The sequence below is a fragment of the Andrographis paniculata genome, unplaced genomic scaffold (assembly GCF_009805555.1).
Source record: "Andrographis paniculata isolate CXL003 unplaced genomic scaffold, ASM980555v1 Contig22END, whole genome shotgun sequence".
NCBI lineage: Eukaryota > Viridiplantae > Streptophyta > Magnoliopsida > Lamiales > Acanthaceae > Andrographis > Andrographis paniculata.
In genome coordinates, this window is record NW_026137513.1 from 3,448,408 (window position 1) to 3,473,042 (window position 24,635).

General features: G+C 32.4%; 3 protein-coding genes across 5 annotated transcripts; 2 read left to right on the forward strand and 1 right to left on the reverse strand.

Moving 5' to 3' along the window:
- Positions 1-940: 940 nt before the first annotated feature.
- On the forward strand, positions 941-4,398 carry LOC127245720 (uncharacterized). Of its 3 annotated transcripts, none has more exons than XM_051266738.1 (15): positions 941-1,494; positions 1,813-1,940; positions 2,016-2,124; positions 2,210-2,329; positions 2,399-2,503; positions 2,574-2,657; positions 2,727-2,842; positions 2,920-3,021; positions 3,101-3,214; positions 3,297-3,353; positions 3,427-3,493; positions 3,592-3,645; positions 3,744-3,818; positions 3,914-3,949; positions 4,035-4,398. In XM_051266738.1, the coding sequence occupies exons 2-15, from the start codon at positions 1,897-1,899 to the stop codon at positions 4,149-4,151; spliced, it is 1,200 nt and encodes a 399-aa protein (XP_051122695.1). In that variant the 5' UTR covers positions 941-1,494; positions 1,813-1,896; the 3' UTR covers positions 4,152-4,398. The 3 variants fall into 3 exon arrangements, with proteins under 3 accessions (XP_051122695.1, XP_051122696.1, XP_051122697.1); XM_051266739.1 differs by lacking the exon at positions 941-1,494 and adding an exon at positions 1,514-1,639; XM_051266740.1 differs by lacking the exons at positions 941-1,494; positions 1,813-1,940 and having other exon boundaries at positions 2,215-2,329.
- A 335-nt stretch (positions 4,399-4,733) lies between these two features.
- Positions 4,734-6,951, reverse strand: LOC127245723 (DNA replication complex GINS protein PSF2). Its single transcript, XM_051266741.1, has 8 exons — positions 6,855-6,951; positions 6,688-6,762; positions 6,483-6,597; positions 5,892-5,988; positions 5,761-5,791; positions 5,582-5,677; positions 5,122-5,274; positions 4,734-4,935 (listed from the first exon to the last, which is right to left on the reverse strand). Exons 1-8 carry the CDS (start codon positions 6,900-6,902, stop codon positions 4,915-4,917), a joined length of 636 nt encoding a protein of 211 aa, XP_051122698.1. The 5' UTR covers positions 6,903-6,951; the 3' UTR covers positions 4,734-4,914.
- A 12,239-nt stretch (positions 6,952-19,190) lies between these two features.
- LOC127245587 (BTB/POZ domain-containing protein At1g67900) lies at positions 19,191-22,366 on the forward strand. The gene is made up of 6 exons (XM_051266570.1): positions 19,191-19,315; positions 19,411-19,569; positions 19,686-19,966; positions 20,054-20,123; positions 20,243-21,460; positions 21,537-22,366. Exons 3-6 carry the CDS (start codon positions 19,908-19,910, stop codon positions 21,999-22,001), a joined length of 1,812 nt encoding a protein of 603 aa, XP_051122527.1. The 5' UTR covers positions 19,191-19,315; positions 19,411-19,569; positions 19,686-19,907; the 3' UTR covers positions 22,002-22,366.
- The last annotated feature ends 2,269 nt before the right edge of the window (positions 22,367-24,635 follow it).

Genomic DNA, 24,635 nt, shown 5'->3' on the forward strand with positions numbered 1-24,635 from the left:
GCTAATTAGTTTGTGAATTAGTCAAATTGGAGCATAGGGGAAATAAATAGACATTTGCATAGCCCCAATATATTTTAAATTATATAAGGTACTATCATTTTAGTGACTTTTTTTTTTGGTTTTTTTTTTATTATTATTATTTAAATAATATTCCGTCCGTCCCATATACTATGTTACTACACTGTAGATACGGTATTTTAGTAGGGATGTAATTAGTAGATAATTAAAAATGTATTAGTGAAAATAATTATTCTATGATATAAATAATTATAAATTTAGATTAAAATAACTAATTAGTTTAATTAAAATTAAAAAAATAAATTTAAAAGTTTAAAATGAAATTAAAGTGGGTAATCATTTTCCAAAAAAGCAAAGTGACATGAAATGTGGGACGGATAGAAACAGAAACAACAACGTGCACACGGTGGTATGCGGGACGGAGGGATAATCTTTTTATAGATAAATTGTTTGTATAAAAAAAGGGAGGAAAAAATACTAAGAAAATTGAACTTTTTAAATAAGAATTTGTTAAGATATACACTATTTGCTAACAATAATGATCAAAGTGCATATATATATATATATTCCATTTTGACTTATGCAATTTGACTAATTCCACACAATACATATACATAATTTAATTATAATAGTATTATTAAAGTGCTCATGCTTATATTATTGAATTCCCTACTTATAAGCTTCAACTAAATTGTCATTTAAATTGTCTATAACACTTAATCCCGATGATTTTAAACCCTATTTTATTGAAACTCCAAAAAAAAAGACACATCACAAATATTTTATCAATTTTTCCAAACATCAATAATTGAACATGAATGCAACTTCAAAAAAAAAAAAAAAAGGAAAAGAAAAGAAAAAAAAAAAGAGGTACTAATCCATACCCTAATACCCCTCAATCAAACCCTAACAATTAGCATAGCATCTAAGAATATGCCTTACAAACTTATTGTCTTCTCCGAAAGGGTAAACGGATTCTTGTTCAGTTAGTTGAGAGGGTAAAAATCGAATCTTTTTAGTAGGTGTCTTCCCCGATTTTGTAGGTGAATAGAAACCCTAATTAAACCCATGGAGGTCTGAAAGATCCATGGAAAGGAGAGCAGCAAAATTGGGTTAAAAAAGTGTATCCATTAATGGCAATGGGCCTGCAAATTTGGAACAGCATTAACGATAATGGAGAGGGATATTACATTATTCATATTCACAAACATGAGTGAAATAGGGCACCTCTTTCCCTTTTTCCCCTTTTTCTCACACCTTTCCCACTCACAATTCTCCACTCACTGCTCACGATTTTGATCGCAGGGGAACCTCCATTGGCGTTGCAGAAGATCAGCACCTTACACGCATTCACTGATTATACATACACATATATATACATATAATTATATACAGACACGGATATATATATATTTCTTGAGACTCCCATTTTCTATTGGTGAATATTTTTGGGGTTTTCCCCCTTTCTGAATTCAGGTAATCTTCTGCTGTCTTTTGTTGATTGATTTGTTGTTTGCAGTTCTTGAATTGTTTCTCCCTCTAGTCTCTCTCTCTCTTGGAGTTGAAATTTCTGATATGGGTTACGGGTGGTTTAAGCTATTGTGAGAAATATCAATGGCGGGTCAGAATTTGCAACTCTCTATTCATCACTAATGGCTTTTAATTTTCTCATTACAACTTTTATTACAAGAAATGTCAAAAGGATCGAACAGAAACAGAACAGAAGAGGTTTATCTATCCATTGTGTTTTGGATTATGTTCTGATTATTGTATTGGTGTTACGTGCTTTTGCAGATCTTTAATGGCGATGCAAACTTCGATTTAATTGGATTGGATTACATTTGATCGTAGATAATAGTAATAGATAGGAATACACATATGGAATCGGATGTTGTGTATATAAAGAGGAACATGGGACGAAGGTACGTCGAAAACTTTGCCATAACAAGAAACTGCATTCGAACAATATATAACTATAATGTGTTTCATTACATCAGTGCACTGAAGAAATCGACCGATACAATGAGAATCCTCGTCGTCATTTGCGCCGGAATAACCGTCGGCTTCTTCATCGGAGTCTTGTCCCCGTCGCCGTCATTACACAAGGTATCGCAACCTCACCTTAAGTGTCACTTTCGTCGCTTTTTGCCTGCTCTGCTCGAAACTCGCTCGATAATTCCGTATTTGGCAGCTTAGCATTCCATCGACATTTCTACACGATCGCACGATGATCGGTAGCAATGCCGTTGCTAACTCGACCAAGAACAGCAGCAGCGAAATCAAAACCGAACCATTAAAGGATGTATCGAAGGTTAGTACGTTGCGTAATCTTCAAATGCACATTTTACGATCGATTCCTTAAATACTCTTCGAATCGCAGATTTGGATCTCGTCGAATCCGAGAGGCGCAGAACGGTTGCCCCCCGGGATCGTAGTCTCCGAGTCGGATTTCTACCTCCGAAGACTCTGGGGCAAGCCTAGTGAGGTATGTTTTATTCTTACGATCGAATCGTTCTTAAAATATAAACCAGAGATTCAAACTCGTCGCCTTACAGGACTTGGTCAGAAAACCGAAGTATCTCGTAACGTTCACCGTAGGCTACAATCAGAGGGAAAACATCAACAAAGCAGTGCAAAAGGTCGGGAAATCTTTCGATATTACCTTCGAGTATCGATGCATCTCTTATAACACGTGTTTCGTGCTGCAGTTTTCGGAGAACTTTACCGTTCTTCTGTTTCACTACGACGGACGAGCTTCCGAGTGGGATAGCTTCGACTGGTACAAACGAGCGATCCATGTCGGTGCGATGAAGCAATCGAAATGGTGAACTTACGTACATCTCAATCTCATCGTACCGTTTTGCGACTTCTTGTAGTTACCGGCTGAGGTTTTTGTCGAAGGTGGTTCGCCAAGAGATTCTTGCATCCGGACATTGTAGCGTCGTACGACTACATATTTATCTGGGACGAGGACCTCGGAGTCGACAACTTCAACGGCGAAGAGTAATAGTTTTCCCCTAAATTCATTACCTCGGAGGGTCTTGTTGATCCCTCTCGACGCTAATCTGCTCCGAATTTCCAGATACATGAGGCTTGTGAAGAAACATGGGTTAGAAATATCGCAGCCCGGACTTGAACCCAAGAGGAACCCGACATGGCAGATGACTAAACGACGAGCTGATCATGAAGTTCACAAGTAAGGAGATGCGTACCGTTCTGTTCCATGATTTACGGTGACGAGCAGACGGTTGATGTTTTTGGATCTTTTGTGGATGCAGGGAAGCCGAGGAGAAGCCAAGCTGGTGCCAGAGCCCACAAGCGCCGCCGTGCGCGGCGTATGTAATTCTTATCTATACCATTTCAGAATGCTCTGTTTTTTTTCGATCTGATCATACGGTTCTTGCTCAGGTTCGTAGAAATCATGGCTCCTGTCTTTTCCCGGGACGCCTGGCGATGCGTTTGGCACATGATTCAGGTGCCTATCATTTGTTTCGTACCGTCAGTTCTTTAACCAGATGTGTGGATATTCCTCAGCTTACATTCTGTTGATTGTCGTAACTCGAATCATTTTAGAACGACTTGGTACACGGATGGGGTCTGGATTTCGCCCTCCAACAATGCGTCGAAGTAAGGAAGCGAACTATGATCTCGAAACTTTAAAAAACTTTCCATCTCTGTAGTGACTGATCCATCCTCATTTTCGAATCATCTCTTGCTCGGTATAGCCCGCTTATGAGAAAATCGGAGTTGTCGATGCGCAGTGGATCGTTCATCAGACAATCCCTTCATTGGGAAACCAGGTAATCAATCAATCCCTTCATCCCATCTCAGCAATCATGTAAAACAGAGCAATCAAAATCAATATCAAATCTTTAATCTTTTTACCTCTCTGTAGGGACAAGCTGAAGAAGGAAAGGCTCCATGGCAAGGGGTACGTAGCCATGCATCAATCAATTGTTTGTAGTATGTATGTGATCTTCCCTAATGCAGAAACCTGCGACGTTTGTTTTGTTTAGGTGAGGCAGAGGTGTAAACAAGAATGGAAAATGTTCAGAACACGATTAGAGAATGCAGAGAAGGCCTACTATGAGTCTACACGAATCTATGCTTCCAACTTAACAGATCACTCATAGTCATTGATATAGTAGAATCAGAAATAACTAACTCCATAGCAATTTACATTGTTTTCTCAGAGGAAAGAATCATCGGTCAATTCGAGCAAGTGAGTTATAGCATATATGTGTGTGTATAAGCAAATAAACACTACACTACAATTGATCAATGTTTTGTAAAGATCTTGGAATGAAATCTATTTGTCTCTCTAAGCCTATTGAAGATTAATGCCCAGAAACTTTCACTAGTGTGTGTAGTGTGTATGTACCTCTGTCCCTTCGAACTTGTTCTTGTTTGGGTCCAAATCTCGTAATGTTCTGATCAAAGTAGAGTCTGAATTGGTCTGTAGCCCCATAGTCGTAATGGGATTAATCCAATTTAGTTTAATTGGATTGATTTTTACTGAGAAGAAAACAGTAACACAGGGCTGTCCAGATTTCCACGGCCAGGTGAAGGAGAACTCAAAATTATGCAGGAAAAACATTAAAAATAAAAATACACATAACGCATATATTAAATTATACTCACATATACATATAAATAATTGTTAAAACAGATTAAAATCGTCATCTCATCAACAAAATAAAAAGGTGCATACCTAACTAGAATTGAAAGGAAGTAAAGTCGGATGCTTTAGCCAAGACATCACAGAATGGTACATTTTCACAACTGTTAACACAACTAGCATACCTCACTCACATAACAAGCTTGGAGCATGAGAGATTTTGACCAGTTCGACGGGTTTTTGTAGGTACTTTTGCAGCATCTCCAGATTTGAATAGATCACCGATCTTTCAGTTGCCGCTGAATAGCAAAACATGATCATAATGAGGACTTTGGAATCAAGCTACAATCTTTGAAAATAGCGACTAAATTGCAAGCATTCATTTGAAGTTTGAAATTCTTGAGATAAATTACTAGATATATAGAACAAGCCTGAATTGATAGCTAGGGAATATAGTGATAAGGGAAGCATGTAAAGTAACGTACTCTTGGTCCACGATTGGTTGCTTGGGGCTGTCTGTTGGGCATGTGGTTGGATTCCTGTATCATCTCGGAACTGCTCAGCTTATAAAAAGTCTCGAGAGCCTTAGTGACAAATGGACGCACAATATTTGCTTCCATAGCAGATAAGTTTTTGAGCTGCCAATTTTCAGGAGTATGAATGGCGTAAACAGAATGTCATCCAAAATTGTTGTAATAGTATCGTAAGAATCAGTCTTTAACATTTGACAATAATAAGATATTCTCATGGAAGTCTGATGGATGTCATTATAGAGAGATGGTACTAGAATGTGTTGTTATTTCGGTTGGCAGGTAAATATCAGAGAGACCCATACATTGCCGAGCATTTTCACTGTTCTTCGGGGTTTTTGGAATCAGAACAATGATACATTGACAAGTTAATGTGCCTGGCAGTAAAATTACACATAAGTGAAGAATACCATACCCTTAATGCATAAGTTCGCTCCTTTGAGATAATCTCCAAGCCTGTTCCAATTTTGTGAAACCTCACATCTTTGATGTCCTCGATTAGAGACCTTACCTGCATGAGAATCAATAAGCAACAGCTAAGAACTCATTGTTGGCCAAGAAAACAACATGGATGCGCAGGAAGATCTGTCTAACCATGTATATGTCAGGGATGTCTTCCCGAGCACTGCGTCAGAGAAAATAATTGAGGAACCCTTCCACACAAGAGTACATATACATAGAAGTGTATGTATGTGGTATATGTATTCATGAGGAAAAAAACTTACTGATCAAACAAAAGCCTAGAAATTTCTACATAATGAAATGGCAAGGGCTGAAACTTCTCAGAATCCCGCTCTGCTTCCAAAACTCGTGATAAATTATCTAAGGAAAAATGCATAAATATACTAGTGAGGAAAGAATATATACAGCTTTGACTCAACTATTTACAAAACAGAAAACCAAATGTGACACTCTCTTGATTCAACCATCAAGATAGAATTGTTTCTAAATTTTAACACATAGTTCATCGACCATCGAGAACACAAAGAAAAGATGGGCCCTGTGAAGAGGAATATACAAAGAACATAAAAACAACAACTTAACATTCTATGTTTACTCAAATCCACAGGCCTAGGAAGAATTTAATTCACATAATTGAAATCCATTGTAATCTAAATTGCCTAAGCAGTTCTGTGATCGTGCGATGAACTTAACTTCATACTCCGAATTTATCAATCTGAAATAAAAAATGGCAACTGAGATGAAAGTAGTGATATGACAAATTTTACTCGAGGAGAACATCATAATTCGATTTTTGTATAGACATTTTCAGAAGGCTAGACTGCGAGAAGCATTGCAGGTTCTACCAAACTCACCCACAGACATCCATTCCGGAGCTCGCACAGTGCACTTCCCTCTCTTCTTCAAAGCCACGGCCAACCAAAGTGGAACCTGAGTCGCTATTTGTGGCCTAAAAGGGCCAAAATCCCCCTGTCCGTAGAGAAAATCAACCCAAACAACGTAATTACTCAGATGAATCTACATGTGTGTGTATGATGAATCTGGATTAAAAAATCCTACAGAGATGAAATTGAGCGGATCCATCCTCAGATTCGGCACGATCTCGATCATTTCATCCTCAGCAAGAAACTCCAACTGCGTCGTACACATTCCACACAAAAACTGAGCAATCGCTGCACAGCAGCAATTCAAAAGATGAACAAAAACACGAAACCGAAGACGCTTACCTCCGCCGCCGAAAATGCGGAGGCATTTTGCTCAGATGCACCGGCCATCTTCCAGTTCGCGGCGGCTCGAGCCCTAACGTAGTGGCGGGAACTCAGAACTGCTTTACACAGAAATTTGTTTTATCTAAAAGTATAAAAATAAATTTAAAAATTTGGGCATGACAGATGGGCCTGGTTGGGCTTCGTATAACTCAAAAACTATACTAATTAAGCCCATTAATTAACTAGATTTGAGCCCATGTCGTCATTTTAAATATAATTGATTTAACTTTTAGGTGAGTTTGTCAGTTCAATTAGCTGGTTTGACTAGCTGATTTAATTAGTATTAAAGTGTTTAGTAAAATAACTGTTTGACATTAGTTGTTTATACACTAGATATTGATATGTTATCTTTAAAAATATTTAATTTTGTTCATTTTGGTTTGAAATTTATGAAAATTTTTGTTATTAATTATTGAAAATTATAAAAATATTATAAAATATTTATTCTTATTTTTATTATTTAAATTTTAAAAAATTATTTTTACTAATAAATAATAATTTTTTATTGAAATATGTAAAATATAAAATAATAAATTTTTTCGTATATATTTTTTTATTATGTTAATGATTGTTTTAATATATATAAATAAAGTAATAACCTTTGTTTTTTCTATCTGATTTAGATTTAAAAATTTATATATTTTACACATAAAATAATTTATATGTAATAATTAATAATAGTAATTATTTTAAATTTACAAAAATAAAAATATAATTTAATAAATTAAATATATTAAAAATAATTAATAGATACTGCTATAAAAATATATTTATACATATAAAATAAATAATTAAGTTTTAAAGGTAAATAAAGAATAATCAAAATTAAAATGAAAAAACTCTTTCAAAATGCTGGGTAGATGATCTTTTCAAAAATTAGCTCTCTGGGTCCAAAAAGCTCTTTCAAAAAGCTCTTTCAAAAGCTAATTTACTAAACACTTGAATTAGCTTTTTGACCGGTCAAACAGCTAAAAGTTGTTCAATAAGCGAAAAGCTTTTCAAAACAATATTTCCCAAACACCCTCTTAGTCTAACCCTCGGCCGTCTTCATTTTTAATGAGTTTCAGAATCAATAAATATAATTATTCTTCTTATATTTAGCTTTAAGGAACAATAAAAATATTTAAGAAATAGTTATTTTTTGTTGGTTCTAAGATTGTTTTTTTAGTTTTCTCGAGGCTAATGAATATTTTTGTAATTCTAAGAGTTTTAGAAATTGAGATATTGAAATCATTCTTATTTTGAGGCGTAAACATGTCAAACATTGTTAAATAAAGATGACCGACGGAGTTAAACAAAAAATTTATGAATCCATGAGAAACTTTAATGCAATTTTAAAAATATAAGAAATATGACACAATTCTATAAAATAACGAATAAAGTTTATTCAATTTTGCCTTTAAAACATATATTTCATCCGTCCCAATACAATAGTCTTATTTCCATAAATAATCATCTATATAACTACTATTACTCTTTCATTATTATTACACAATTGTCACTACTTTTTACACTAATACATTCACAAGGGCAAAAATGTCTTTTACTTATACTTTTTATTCACTATCAATATAATATCAATATTTTTTAAATTATATGCACGCAATCAAGACTATAGTTCCGGACCGATATATTTGAAAAATAACGACAATATATAACGACAACAACAATTATTAATATTATTATTATTATTAATTGTACTGGACAATGATTATTATTATTATTATAAATTTAGACAGCAATAATTAGCAAATGACAAAGCATTAATCAATAACTAGTAGTAATTTAGAGCGAGAGACGACGTGGACGTCCATTTGCTGAGTTCAAACTTCTGATGCTCTAAGGCGATGAATTCGTCGGCGGCGGAATCGACATAATTCTCGACATAGCCGCCGCCGCCGCCGCTTTCATCTTTTTCCGGCGGCGCGTATTCCTGCTTCGGCGGCTCCGCCGTCTCTGTCCGGTAATAATCGGCGCGGGGACGACGAAGGTCACCGCCGACGTCGGTCGGAATCTCGACAAGCGGCGGCGGCATATGCTCGAGTTCGTAAATCTGGAAGGGATCCGGCGGCCGGTGCCCTCCACCGCCACCTCCACGGCGGCGCGGGTGGTTCTCCGGGCGGTGGTTGCGGTGGTGCTTCTTGTGGATGTGCCTTTCAAATATCTTATCCATTTTCTCTGTCTGCATATGGATTTTTTGGGTGAAGAATTCGATGTCTTGATGATGATCTTTGCAAGAATGAGAATATATATATATATATATAAAGAGATATATGTGTGCATGTAGGAATTATTAGTTGGAATAATAATGATGGTGATAATTAGGAATCAGATGCGTTTTAGCTTTTGGTTTATTTTCCATGTAAAGACTGCATTGGTTCTTCCAACCTGCTGCTAATGGAAATTGGCCTAAACTTTCTATAGGAAATAATAATAATAATAATATTTGATTAATATTTTGTAAAAAAATATCTTTTTTTAAAAACACAAAATCTAAATAATAAAATTTGAAAAAAAAATTTGCTAAAGAAACACACATGTCGTGTATATATATTATGGCAGCACCTATATAAGGCTATAAGGCGTGACCCGAGGTCCACCAGGCTGTCCCTAAATATTCTTTATGTTATTCAATTGTGTATCTAAGTATTTAAACACAAATTTTAATAAAAAAAAAAATATAAAAAATATTTAAACACAATTTAATTATTATTTTATATTTTTATTAAAATGAGAAACAAGAATATTTATTTGATAAATTGATATGCTATATATTTATACTATATTAAAATAAATTGTGTATTATATTTCTGTGTGTTATTAGAATAGATTTTTCTATCAGTCAAAGATTTATATTTTATTTAATATATTATTTTCGAAATCAAATTTGTATTTAAAAAATCATTCCAACCAAAAGATTTAATTCAATTATTTAAAAACTTAAAACCCAAATTCAAAGTTTAAATGGATATTCTGTGAAGGGAAGCTTCTTCAGCTCAAATGCTTTACGTCTAATTAGAAAAAACATGGGATGCAAATTAGAATCTCCCTCCCCCTTTAATTTATTCTTAGAAAACTCAAAAGATAACATATATTAATTATTATTACTGTTAATATTATGCTGTTTATGTGAAGCAGTAGATTTATGCAAAAAGATTTTACTATTTCACTACTAAATATTAATATAATATATGTGAAGCAATATATCTATATGAAAAGTCATTACTATTTGTGAAAAAAATTACACACTTTATAAATTCTAAGTGAACTCCATTAGTACGAGGCATTTTAAAAAATATCCAAAAACAAATTTGTGTGGGCTCAGCCCAAGAGGGACAATATCATACTAGTGTTGAGTTGACTCAATCTGTAACTTTGGTATCAGAGCCCTGATTAGAAGATCAAAAACAATATTGTATTCGAATTTGACACCAATTGCCGGATGTATGTTCTTGAAGTTCATTTTATTTTCGATTCTTTGAATTTTATTTCGCATTGAATCGATTATTATGTTTTCAATTATTGCAATAAACCTATAGAAAAATGGATGGATAGAGCATACATCTTATCTTGCTATTAGCCCATTAGGCAGTGAACATAAAAATCCAATCTTTATCAAATGAGCTCATTGATAACTCTCCTCAAGCAAATTTCAAACAATGGATTTGAACTTAAAACCTCATATGATGAGTTCATCCTTACACCACTACCTTCAATCGAACATATTATTTGGAATATAATATTTTATTCATCTCAATTAAAGGATAATTTGAATTTTATAATAGATTAAAAAATAATACTCCCTCCATCCACATATAAAGTATACATTTACTTTTGGCGCGGTATTTAAGAAATAATAGTATTTTAATTACAGTGGGTAGTTAAAAGTAGTGTAATGATATTTTTGCCCTTACTTTTTGGTGTGAAAATAATGATGTGATATAAAGTAAAAGTATTTATGGAAAAAAGTAAGATATTTAATGAAATGTTTATTGGACGTCCCAAAATAGAAATATATATACTTTTTAGTTGGACGAAGGGAGTAATATTTTATTGATTAATAAAAATGTGCAAGATGATTTTAGTATTTTTTGTTCTTTGTATTTTATATATAATTAATTGAATGTGTGATTATGTGTTTGTAATTTATATAAAAATTAAAAAAATATTTCATTATTTGTGTATAAGTACTTTTATTATAATAAAAGTAAATACTCTCTTCGTCCCACATAATTTATCTCTATTTTTTATTTTCATCTGTCCTATGTAATTTGTCATTTTATTTTTTTTTTTGAAAAATTGATTATATACTTTAATCATATTTTAAAATTGAAAATTGAAAATTTCTTTTAATCTTAATTAAATTATTTAGTTATCTTAATTTTAATTTATAATTATTTTTACTAAATAATAATTATTTTTATTAATACACTTATTAATTATTTAATAATTATATTTTTACTTAAATTTTTGTATATACGGTAATGCGTCCATTTTATCTTAGATTGAGGGTTTACTTTTTTTAGTGTGACAAATACAAATAATAATAATAATAATAATAATAATAATAATAAAATCTTTTAGTTAGTAATGTTGTAGGCTTGGCAGGTTGGATTCGGCCCAATATATTTTTTTCCCATCTCAGAACAAAATCTGTTATAAAATTGACACAGTGTTTGGAATTTTGGTGGGTCCCAACTAAGACAAGTTGGGACCAACTTTACTATTGGATTAAAAAAATATAAAATAAAGTAAAAATATTATAAAAATATATTAGTCTGGACCGGACCAACTGGACTTGTTACAATGTAAGATGTCCGTCAATTTATATTTTCGAATCGTGTTTTTATTAGGTTGAGCTATGAGTAACAAATGAATTGTCGGCCTAAAATATTAAATTTGAATATGACATGAATTTTTTTGAATTGAGTTCAGGTCAATCTAAATTAGTTTCAGATTACTAAACTCAGAGTAAACTCAACACGAAACATATCTGGAAAATTTGATTTAGTATTTTGTATATTATTTTTTTTATATTATTATATTTTAATTATAATATAAATATTATAAATTGATATAAAAAATTTAATTTTAGGTCAACTCATAATTCAAAACCCGAAATCCGACTTGATTTTTATATTTCAGGTTATCAGGTCAATCCGAAATCCGACGCGAACACGGCACGAATTTTGTCGTTTCGGGTTTGAGTCGATTCGATTTTTTGCAAACCTAAAACACTAAGACATGAACCTGAAATTTTCAAATTGAACGGATTTGATTTTTCGGGATTCAATTTTGACAGCCCTAATAGTAAGCTACATGATTCATTGCATTTATTTGGGTTGGAGCCAAATTGCCGTATTAAAATAACGTATAATGAAAAATTTTGTAAGATGAAAAAATGTATTTTTTTTGGAAATGCAGAGTCCTAAATAGTAAAAATTTGGGATAGTTTTATGTTATGGTGTATTTAATTGGTGATTTTATTTAAATGTAACATTTTATGAATATATTTTTACAAAAAATTATAGAAGTTTAATAATAATAATTGTTAAGACGGAGATCCGTGCTTCCAACTTAAAATTGTGATAGATAGAGTAATTTTTCATCCTCAATGAAAAATTTCATATTTTTTTAATATGAGATATATTCAACAACAGCAGCAGCAGCAACAACAATAATAATAATAATAATAATAATAAATAATAAGATAAAAACAAATGCTACGTTAACAAATCAATATCTATAACAATCAAACAAAGTTATCAAATAATCGATTGCAATGTTGTAATAAAATTGTAACGGATAAAAACATGATGTTGAGAATCCGTGTTTATTGTTTCATACTAAGCTCTCTTCGATAGAGTTGAATTTGATTTGGACTACATTGTTCATGCATATTGATTTTTCACCAACTAGTTTATCGATCGAATTCAAAACAACTAACTACAAGTAATTCGACATAATATTTTAAAATTGTAAATATTATATAAGAGCGTATTGACTAAAATATTCTTAAAATTATAATTGATACCGGAATTTAGTATTGTTGTATTTCAAAACAACACACGTTTTTATTATATACATCATGTGTTGTTAGTTTATAGTTATAGCGTGTACTGTAGAAGACTATGTCATGTGATGAAATAAGTATTCTATGTGTTGTGTGAGACTATATCATGTACTGTTAAATTATGTGTTGTATTTGTATTATATTAAAATATATTGTATTCTGTTTATGATAACACCAAGTATTGTCTTTATTTTGTAACACACAGTGTGCTATATAACACATGACTAAATTTTAGCCGCGGTCCCATTATTTTATTATTATATGAGAACCACATGTATTACATTATAAAATAGATCCAAATTGATTATGAATAATCTAGAATATTAAAATAAATATAAATAAATAGATAGATTTCTTGATTGAAGACTTATTACTTAAAGAATGGGGTAAGTCAGCAGCAGGGGGCCGGGCCGGGGGGCAGAGTGCACGTGTGGGCGTGGTTATGATGCAGGATGACCCGACCCTATAAGATCAGATCCGACCCAGTGACAGTGTAATTTGTCAGTGATGCTCCCTTACCAACAGGCCCTTTGACTCTTCCCTTGTGACAAATCCTTGTACTGTTCAGACAAAGCTAGTAGGCCTCAGCCACACAACTCACAACGTACGTACACCATTAGTTTTGTTTAGATAATAAATTTTCATTTGATACTACCTCCGACTCTAAGAGTCTCATTTATTTTTTATGTGTTAATGTTTGAATATTAATTATTATATCAAAACGTAATACAAATTAAGAAAAAATTGAAAAAAATACTTTCATTAGTATATTATAATACTAATAGAAGGATATTTGTACAAAAAATTATGCAAATATAAAAATATTTTTAATATTAAATACAATGACGCAAAAGATAAATGTGACCTCAGAGGCGGACGGAGGGAGTACTATTTATTTTTGAAATGGAGCTTTTATTATTATTATTATTATTATTATTATTATTATTATTATTATTATTATTATTATTTATAACGTGGAAATCCTGGTTAATCCTCGGTTGAACCTAATACACTAACCTGTAAATTAAGTCTGACAAAATAAATCACACTGGGATAATAAGTGAATATAAAGAGATCGAAAATTTGAACCTATAAAATCACAATCAGATATTCATCTCCACACCATTATGTCATCCCTTACGAACAACCATCTTATCTGTATTGTCAAATCATGATACAGCAGGTAGATGTAAGAAGAAAGACAAGTTTGCAGTTGGAAATGCAATTAGAGAGATAGCAATGAACCAATACCAAACCGTGAGTTGGAATTCTTGTCTACTTGGGACATGATCATATGTACGCTCACTCACAGACATATATGTCTTCCCCTCTCTCTCTCTCTCTCTCTATATATTTTTATATATTTTATTTAGGATATTTTAGGCTTTTGTTAGATATGTGTGATGTTTGGAATTTTTAAAAAATTAGATAATATTAAAAAAATATTTATTTAATATGATTGACAGATAATTCATATTTTTATATAAAATTATATCATGTGTTATTAGAACATATATTATATTTATATTATATTAATTTAAATTGTACGTAAGCTGTAATTGCATTTTAAATATGTCTATTAATATACAATATGTTATCCGTGCTAAAATTCAACATCTAACTGCTGCCTATAAAATTTTGTAAATAATTGTACTGCAAATAATTTGAACGTGTATATAAGCAAGAGTATTTTGTTTGTTTTCAAAATAATATTAATAAAAAAATTATAATTTAGATGTAATATATGTGCTCTTGAAGGTGTGTTTTGTTGATTTTATTTATTTATTTATTTTATAAATAATAAGATAATAGTAATTTATTTATTTATTTATTTTTATTATATATATATATATAATAGAAGCTGCAGCTGCAGCCACATATCTTTTCCCGCGATGATAAACCCCACTGAATTTAGGATACTGTCTTGTGACTTTATTTTATCGTATTTCTTGCAATTGACTTATCCAAACAACCAATTGGTTTTTCTTTTTATCTATATATATATATATATATTTATGTGTGGTTGGAAATTTTCAATTTTTAATACTTAATCCAAGTCCATTATTATTATTATTATTATTATTATTATTATTAATAAAGGATAACAATACAAATCATATTGTAAAGGTGACTGAGTTGATATGGGAGATGAACTTATGGCCATAAGATTATAAAGTGCTCATTCTTTTATTATTTTAAATTAAAATCACTACTATTTATTTGATATATTTTTGATAAAAATACACTAATTTTTCTCACAAAATATAACTTCAAAGTATTATTTAAATAAAATTTCAAATCACAACAAAGCAAATCGTTAAAATTCATGCTTGGGTATTTACCTAATACATGCATGCTCAAATAATACAAATAAACTGACGCATCAAAATAGCGGCGGTTAAAATTCAACACAGTACTACAGTACATCATGCATTGACCAGACGTCATATGTTATTACCATAAACATTATTTATATTAACATAATATAAATATATCATATGAACTAATAACATATGATATAGTCGCGCATAATATATGTTATTGCTGATTTTAGCACATAACATACTTATATACAATGTACCTGCACGTATAAATAAAAAAATAAATAATTTTATTTCATACAACATGTAATGCATGCCTGTTTGATCTTTATATGATTGTTTTATATGTGTTGATTGAATAAATCGGCATTCTACACAGTAACTATTCCTCGTCAAAATATGTCGCGATTTAGACTTAATTAGAATGGAACATATGTGAATGGATTGGGGGACACAAAAACATATCGTCCATCCCTTTAATTTATTTTCTTTACCTCTTTATTGTACAAACCACTTTTTTGCCAACAAAAAACAATGTGAAATGGTTCATATGTTTCAAAAAAAATTTTAAAAAATAAAAACATTTAGTACAAGTTGTTTGACAACGACGAAATTTTTATTTTTATTTTTAAAATTTTTTACATAAGTATTTGTTTAAATTTGACACATTTTTTGTCCCTCTCATTTGGCTAATTGACGATTAAAGTACTTTTTTAATATTTTGCATATGTAACAAATTAAAAAGATTTTCACACGATAAAATTACTAATGAAGCTTCTTCTTTTTCTTTTAAATATTTAAATAACAAATTTTTTTAGTTTTTTCTTTCAAAAATATTACTACAACACATATAGTACCCATTTAATTTATACAAACTACATTATTTGATAATGATTCCCACTTCAAAAATAGTATAACAAAATTAAAGAAAACTACTTCATCCGGCTCTAAAAGTTATATTTACTTTTTTCGTGTTTGATATTTGAATATTAATTATTATATAAGAAAGTAATACAAATTACGAGAAAATATCAAAAATATATCTATTAGTGTCTTATAATACTAATATAATAGTACTTGTACAAACATATATACAAACATAATGATATTTTTAACGTGAAACACAATGACACAAAAGATAAAATATACTTTTAGAAACGGACATATGAAGTACAATTGATTATGTTTATTTACTGTTTGTAGTTTTAAATATTTCTATTGTAGAATATATATGTGAATAAATCGTAAAAGTATTCAAAGAATGATATTTTATGTGTCTATGTATGTTTTTTTTATTTATTTAAAATTTATAATTATTTATATATTAAATTATATATATATTTAATAATATTTTTGAAGAATCATATCGTGTAGGGAAAAAAACATACTAAGAGAATAGAAACCCTAAATACAAAACAACATGAAGCGAAGTAATTGGTCCACGGATGGATGCGTGGTCGAGCCAAATGGTCCACGGGAGTCGACATTGATTGAGCCAAGACAAGTTTAGCTGTTTGTAGCCATGTCGGAGGTGGTAGACATTGATCGAGCCAATTCATTCGCGCCCACGCCCACGTACATGTGCAATGATAATATATATACAAACGACGTACGTCTATACGTACATTAATTACCAAATTTTCATGATCGATGCATGGCTCCAATTTTTATGCAATTAAAGGAATTTCTTGTTGGTTTCTCATTACATCTCTATTCGTCCCGACAACATCTATCGAGAAATCATAATCTTACAATATACTATATATGACAGGGTGTCTGTGTCTATGTCTATGTCTATGTTTGAATTTTTATTTTTTATAAATTGATATTTATCGTTTGAAAAAAATGTACATTCAATTTTTATTCTTTTTTGTCAATAAAACATCAAATTATATATATATATATATTTTGTAATTGATTGTTTCTCTATTAATGGAAATCGCATGATTTTTCTCATTAATTACATAAGCTTTTTAGGTAAATGCTTTACGCAAGCGTGTAACTATTACAAAAAAAAATTATAAATGTGCCGCAACGTCTCTTAGATTGTGGGTTTGGGGTTTGAAGTTTTTAATAGTAAAAACTTAAATATAATATTTGTTTAATATAATATAAATAGATGATGACGTGCGATGTTTTGAATGTAAAATAAATTTATAGTATAATATAGAAAAATAAAAATTATTTGATTTGATATTTAAAAATAAAAAAAAAAATCTTAATTGTGTAAAATTTACAAAAGAACATAACCTTATAGTTTCTTTTGAATATATAAGAGATATATATATATATACTTTAAATTTTACAGACTAACAAATATTTTGATGTTTCAAATTATTTTCAAAATAGTACAAATTTAAATAAATATAGATATCAGAGATGATATTTTACATGAAAAGTAGTACAAGGCTTTTTCCATCCTCTAAACCTACATGTTTCAAACGTAATTTTATTTCAATATACTTTTATAAATTAATATTAGTATATGTTTGTCTAATATTTTAAATACATTATTGTGAATAAAAAAATATTTAATCTATTATTAAAAATAATAAAAATATAATGATTGAGAAACCAATCAACAAATTCCTCTTGATCTTTGCATAATCATGAATATACTTTTCATTGAACAAATACATAATAATGAAGTTTTTGGTGTGTTCTTTCACAATTTTTCAATTTTTTTTTAAAAAAAATTAATATAATACATATACTCATTAATTTTATATTACTTACACATTTTCTATATTTAATATATAAAAATATTTCTTTAAACAATTTTACTGAACAAGTACACCTTTTCAAAAAAATAAAAAAATATATGTAATATTTTTGAAAATACAAAGAGCCACACGAAATTTCATATAAAATTTAAATCATGAAAAAAAAAAAATATGATAGAGATTTTTGAAATCATATGTGTGTGATAAGTAATTTTGCATAAAATCAAATTCAAAACAATGGAAGCCATATATGAACAAATCTAAAATGTAGAAAGGACACACATATGTCACGAGCTGACATTCCTGTACCTGGTTCTCGGCCATAGTCCGTCCAATGTGTACGAGCCTCTGTCTTATACGATTGATTAATTACCATATCTCGGTGCAGGTACGTGTTTTGTATGATTTTTTCATACTGTATGGTATATCCCGAGCGTCTTGCACACAAGGGACGGCTGGTCTAAGCCTCAGCGCAGACGTGGCTTAGGCGCCGAGCTTCTAAGCTTCCAGACACGTTACACATATCTACCTTTACTAGAAGAATCCAATGCAGAAAAAATTGTGTGTCAGCCATTGCCAAGTCAATATGTGCTGTTATATAATAACACACAAATATATATATATATATAAATATAAAATATTATATATATATATTCGACTTTTTATAAGGTGGATATGAAACAATGAATGAAATGAATATCTTTATCAAATAGTAGATTCAAAGAGTGCTTATCTCACAATAAAAAAAAAAAGCAAGAAGATAAATGATGATATACATGCCACCTAATTTTTATTATGATTCTTTTCATTTTTATTTATTTATTTATTTTTTATTATTATTATTTTTTTCAATATGGGTAATTAAAATCATGATTAACAACTTATAATATGCATGCCTAATTCACTCATTATTGCAGTAATTGTTGTCTGATTTAACCTTAAGTCTGCATCAAATATCAATTCTTCATCTGCAATTAGTTGAATTCCATTATGCAAAAGAGTGATTGCTAATCAAATTCAAACAAGAAACTAAAAAAAAATAAATAAAAATTGATTCATTAAAAGAAGTGTAATATATATATTTATTTATTTATTTTAAAAAAAGAAAAGCATTAAAATTTGAAGGGCCCTCAGCCATTAAAGGCAAGAAAAAAGCAATTCTTGTTATTTTGAAAAAAAAAAAAAAAAAAAAAAAAAAAAAACAGGGAGAGTTTATGAGTGAGCCAAATTATATATATCGCAAGAAACTTCAGGACAGTACATAACAGCAACTGCAGACACAATTCAGGCCTTTTTTTTTGTGTATGTATTTATTAATTTTTACAATATTTTTTTTTCTTTTATTATTATTATTAATTACTTCATTTCTATCTGTAATTTGCAATTTTGCTTTGCAGTGCCTGCTGCGTATAGCATACAGAGAAAGCGCAAGATAGCAGGGATACTCTGAGCTTGGCTAGAATAAGCCTGCGGTGTGGCAATGATGAAGTCTAGGGGCAAAAAGCAGGCGCAGGATAAGCACGCTGCCATGGCGGTTTAACGAAGCTCTGATTAAGGTTAACAGGAAATGTCTTAATTTTGCAATTTTCTTGAATACTGAATTTGAAAGTTTATATCTGTGGTGGCGATGGGATTGAATTTTGTGTTTCTGTGTCGTTTAATTTATGTGAAGAATTAATAAAAAAAAAGTGGAGGTAGGAACACGAAGAAGAAATTAGTGGCGACCGGTTTCCGACAAAAACTATTGCCTGCAGCTGGAAGTGGAGCTTTCTGCGGTAGTGGTGTTGTAAGAAAGTGAGGCCTACAACGTTGTCGAAGTTGGTTCTTGTCTCGCACTCACACGATGCTTTTCTGGTGATCGATTGATTCCTCCATTGTTAAGCAAAAATAAAAAATGAAGTTCATGAAACTTGGCTCTCGCCCTGACACTTTCTACACATCTGAGGCTGTAAGGTAATATCAAATCCTCGATTGAGCTAAGGCTGTCTGAAATCTGTAATTTCTAGAATCAATTCCTCAATTGGAGCTCTTCAATTTTAGATCCGTTTCGTCGGAAGTGGCGAGTGATCTCATCGTTCAAGTGAAGGGAATCAGATACCTCCTTCATAAGGTAATTTCTCAATCGAACTCGAAACATTAAAATCAGTTCCTAGTAACCCTCGATTAACGTTTTTGTTGTCTCTGTTGTTGTCGGGGAAAATGAACGAACGAACGAACGAATGAATGCAGTTTCCATTGCTGTCGAAATCCCTGCATTTGCAGAGATTATGTTCGGAGATCCCGGACCAAGAACCCACCCACCACATCCAAATTATCCAGCTCCCGGACTTCCCCGGCGGCGCCGACGCCTTCGAGCTCTGCGCTAAATTCTGCTACGGAATTACTGTCACTCTCAGTGCCAGAAATTTGGTCGCAATCAGATGCGCCGCCGAGTACCTCCAGATGACGGAGGACGCCGACAAAGGCAACCTTATCCACAAGGTCGAAGCTTTCTTCAATTCCTGCATCCTCAGAGGTTGGAAAGATTCGACCGTTACGTTGCAGAGCACCAAAGCCTTCGCGCCATGGTGTGAGGATCTTACCATAACCAGTAGATGCATCGAATCCATCGCTTCAAAAGTCCTCTTAAATCCGTCGAAAATAAGCTTATCTTACAGCTATTCGCGACGCGGAGGATGTCGGGATAAGCACAAGGATAAGGACTGGTGGGCCGACGACTTGGCCGAATTACCGATCGATCTTTACTGGCGAACAATGGCTGCCATCAAGTCCGGCGGGAAAGTCCCTGCCGCCCTCGTCGGCGACGCATTGCGAATTTACGCGTCGCGGTGGCTGCACCCGGATGCGTCGACGAAAAAAATCGACGATTCTCGACTACTCGATATGACTGCGAAGCATAGACTGCTTCTCGAATCGATCGTCAGCCTACTCCCCGTCGAAAAAGGCGCGGCGTCGTGCAGTTTCCTATCGAAATTATTGAAGGCTGCAAACATACTTAACGCGTCATCGTCGTCGAAAATTGAATTGGCGCGACGGGTCGCGCTTCAATTGGACGACGCCACCGTAGGCGATTTGTTAATACCCTCGCCGGAAATCGACGATATGTTATACGATGTCGACGTAGTTATTATGATACTTGAGCTGTTCATGACGCAAGGGCAAAGCCCGCCGGCCAGCCCTACGAAACTCCGGGGGGAATTCGAGCGTCGAAGGTCGCGATCCGCGGAGAATATCGATTCGATGTTTCACGAGAGTCGGAGATCATCGTCGTCGGCGTCGCACGGCTCGAAGCTAAAGGTTGCAAAAATCGTCGACGGGTATCTACAAAAGATCGCCGCCGACAAGAATTTGCCTCTGTCGAAATTCGTCGCTGTCGCCGAAAGTGTTCCCGAGTTCGCGAGGCTCGACCATGACGATCTCTACAAAGCCGTCGACGTTTACCTCAAGGTAACGCTGACTGCCGAGAAATCGATATAGCGATTACGTTTTACGAAACTAATTTTTCAGTGTATTGTTGATGCAGGACCATCCCGAGCTCGGAAAAGCCGAAAGAAAGCGCGTTTGTCGAATGCTCGACTGCAGGAAATTATCGGTCGAGGCGTGCATGCACGCCGCGCAGAACGAGATGCTCCCGTTGCGCGTCGTTGTGCAAGTCCTGTTCTTCGAGCAGGCGCGGGCTGCGACGGCAGGAGGACAAACAACGGAGCTGCCGGGCAACATCAAGGCGCTATTAGCGGCACGAAAGAATCCAACGAATGCGACTGCGCCGCAAGAAGATCGGTGGAGCGTTTCGGGGATAAGATCGCCGAAATCGAACCTGTCGACTCTCAAATCGAAGCTCGACGAGGCTGACGATCTGGGCGACAACTTCCTGGATGGAATCGAAAAGCCGTCGAAGCTCAAGGCGTTCTGCGCGACGCCAAATAGATCGAAAAGAATGCTGAGCAAGCTGTGGCCGATCAGCAGAAGTTCAAGCGAGAAGAATTGAGGGAATTCTGTGTTATAGGATTCGTCGAATGTTGTTGTTTAATCTTTTCGATCGTAAATTCTTATTCATTGTCGGGATAGTCTAAGCTATCGAATAAACGACGACGACAGCGGCGGCGACGGCGACGGGAACGGTAAGTTATGTTAGGGAAGTATGACATTGTAAGCTTAAATTGTTGGCAATATGTTGTTTTTCATGTGTTAAGAATTCAATCCTAAGTGATGGGAAAGAGATCGATCTACAAGAAAACCTCATAAAGGCGAGTCTTTTAGATCTACAAGCCATAAAGTGGTCTCGAAGAAGACTTACAACACACGTACACAACAAGGTAAAGAAATTTTGATTACCAATTTGGTTTTTCTATTTGTCCAGCCTCTTTTCCCTTTTATTTTTATTTTTACTTTGTTAAAAGAAATTACCATAAATTTTAAATACCCAACACTCATGGCTTGTACTGTGAGGGATTGGATCACTGCTAGAAATTTGGAAATCGGCTTCCGCGGAATCAATTCCGACGTTATTAAAAATAATATTAAATAATTTTTATTTCAATAGTTTCGAAAATTTCGAGACAATTTTTTATATAATATTATTTAATTTAAAAGACACGGAATATCTGAAGCCATTCCGAGACAAATTTCGAGGCTTCTTAAAAATAGCTTCGGATCTATTTTAAATTTCGAGGCTAATTTTCAGAGACATACTGTTTTTTCTGATAGTGGATGTGAATTGATATACAATAGTCGGGTCATTGCCTATTAGCTACACTTGTTAAACGGACCAAGCCATTTGTAAACTCACGGCTCCGTTAAAGCTCATTTGCGAATGTTAACGAGTCGAGTCAAATAACATAGATAGACTCATTTTGTTAACAAACGAGACCGAGTTTTGTTCGCAGACGTTCGTTTAAATAATATATTTATTATAATTAAATAAAATATCAATTTAAAATATATAAATTAAATAATTTTAATTTTTTTTAATAGTTATATATAAATTAGAAAAAGTGAGATAAACGAACTAAAACTACGTCGGATGTTGAATAACCATTTTACCTAAAAGCTTAAACTATTAAAAAAATACAGCTATTAATCATATATCTACAAACGAAAATCCCAAACATATAATTATTGCCTTTCGAAGACAACAATGTTTCTACTAATGAGAAATAATTGATTGCCTGCTAGCAAAGCCAACCTATGACAATTTATAGTCATCAAAGTAGATTGTATGCTGAAAAACATTAATTCAGCATGCTGATATTTAATCATTATCGTTAATTCTTAAAATATATCTTAATTTATTTAATTGTCCTTAATTAATCAACGTCTGCGATTAAGTCTGCACATGCTGATTTAGATATGATCCGTGGTCTATAGTCATTCAGTGAACTGTTGAAAATCTAGCCGTCTTTACTGATCCTTAAAATGGACAATAAGAGTATAACATATATATATATATATATAAATAAAAATTAATAAAAATATATAAAATATTATTCTCTATAATAGTTTAACGATTCAGCTATCTTGTAACAAAATACATAAAACTATAAATATTAAACAAACAAATAGACTTAACATATTTAGTCCGTAAGAATGAAGCAGCCCTATCATTTGGTGGTGGTGCAAGAATTCCGGCAGAAGGCGGCGGCGGCGGCGGTCGTGGCGGCGATGGTCTTACTCCGGTGGAGGCGGCAGCGGAAAGAGCCGACGTGTGTGGTGGGAGAGCATAGGCAGGAGGGGTACTTGTTGGATTGTGAAATAGTATTGTTGTGGTCATCAACTGTTGGGATCTTTAACTTCATTTCCTCCTTCCCCATGACACCCTCGTCCTCCATTGATGACTGGTTCCCTCTTCTCTGTTCTGTTCTGGTTCTGGTTCTGGTTCTGGCCATTTATTGAATAAGCAAGATATATAAATGGGATTTATTTATTTATTGAAAAAATATGATTATTGATTTGAGAGGGCCACCACAAGAAAATAAAAATTGAAATCCGACAAGTTTCTTTATGTAATGATAATATCTTCCAAATCCTAATCCTAATCTTCCACCACTGTCTCTTCTTCTATCATATAGTCATCACAATCGGTATCCAACTCAAGATATTGCACACTTATTTATTTATTAAATAAATTAAAAAATAATATTCCCTTCCACCAATTGAAAAATTTTCATTTTTTATTTTCGTTCGTCCCAAAACAAAGTTACTATTTCTAATTTAATAATTATATTACGTACAAATGTCTTACTTTTATATTACACAATAATAATATGGGCATTTTCGTCAGTTTTACTATAATTCATTACAATACTAATATTAAAAAATCTACGTGCAAAAAATAAACAGTAACCTTGCACTAGAACGAAGAGAGTAATACTTTTTTTATCATTTAAAAAAAAACACTTTTTTTTGTAAAAAAAAATGAATAGGCATTTATTTTTTTAGTAAAAATTTTTGAATTTTTTAAAAGTAATTACTACCTCTGTTCCAACAAAAGTATAGTTTATTTTTTGTACATAAATTTTTTAATATTAATATTATAGTAGTTTGTAGTAAAAAAATAAAAATATTTACGGTGTAATATAAAAATAATAACATTTATTTTTTTATGTTAAATAGATAATATAAT

What these genes read in the sequence shown, in the direction of transcription:
- LOC127245587 (XM_051266570.1), top strand. Translation starts at nt 19,908, where the DNA reads ATGAAGTTCATGAAACTTGGCTCTCGCCCTGACACTTTCTACACATCT. An exon ending in TCAGATACCTCCTTCATAAG is followed by an intron (nt 20,124 to 20,242) that starts GTAATTTCTCAA and finishes GAATGAATGCAG; the next exon opens with TTTCCATTGCTGTCGAAATC. An exon ending in CCGTCGACGTTTACCTCAAG is followed by an intron (nt 21,461 to 21,536) that starts GTAACGCTGACT and finishes TTGTTGATGCAG; the next exon opens with GACCATCCCGAGCTCGGAAA.
- LOC127245723 (XM_051266741.1), bottom strand. Translation starts at nt 6,902, where the DNA reads ATGGCCGGTGCATCTGAGCAAAATGCCTCCGCATTTTCGGCGGCGGAG. An exon ending in AGCGAACTTATGCATTAAGG is followed by an intron (nt 5,275 to 5,581) that starts GTATGGTATTCT and finishes GAAAATTGGCAG; the next exon opens with CTCAAAAACTTATCTGCTAT. An exon ending in CAACCAATCGTGGACCAAGA is followed by an intron (nt 4,936 to 5,121) that starts GTACGTTACTTT and finishes TTTGCTATTCAG; the next exon opens with CGGCAACTGAAAGATCGGTG.
- LOC127245720 (XM_051266738.1), top strand. Translation starts at nt 1,897, where the DNA reads ATGGAATCGGATGTTGTGTATATAAAGAGGAACATGGGACGAAG. An exon ending in TCTGGGGCAAGCCTAGTGAG is followed by an intron (nt 2,504 to 2,573) that starts GTATGTTTTATT and finishes GTCGCCTTACAG; the next exon opens with GACTTGGTCAGAAAACCGAA. An exon ending in CAAGCGCCGCCGTGCGCGGC is followed by an intron (nt 3,354 to 3,426) that starts GTATGTAATTCT and finishes GTTCTTGCTCAG; the next exon opens with GTTCGTAGAAATCATGGCTC.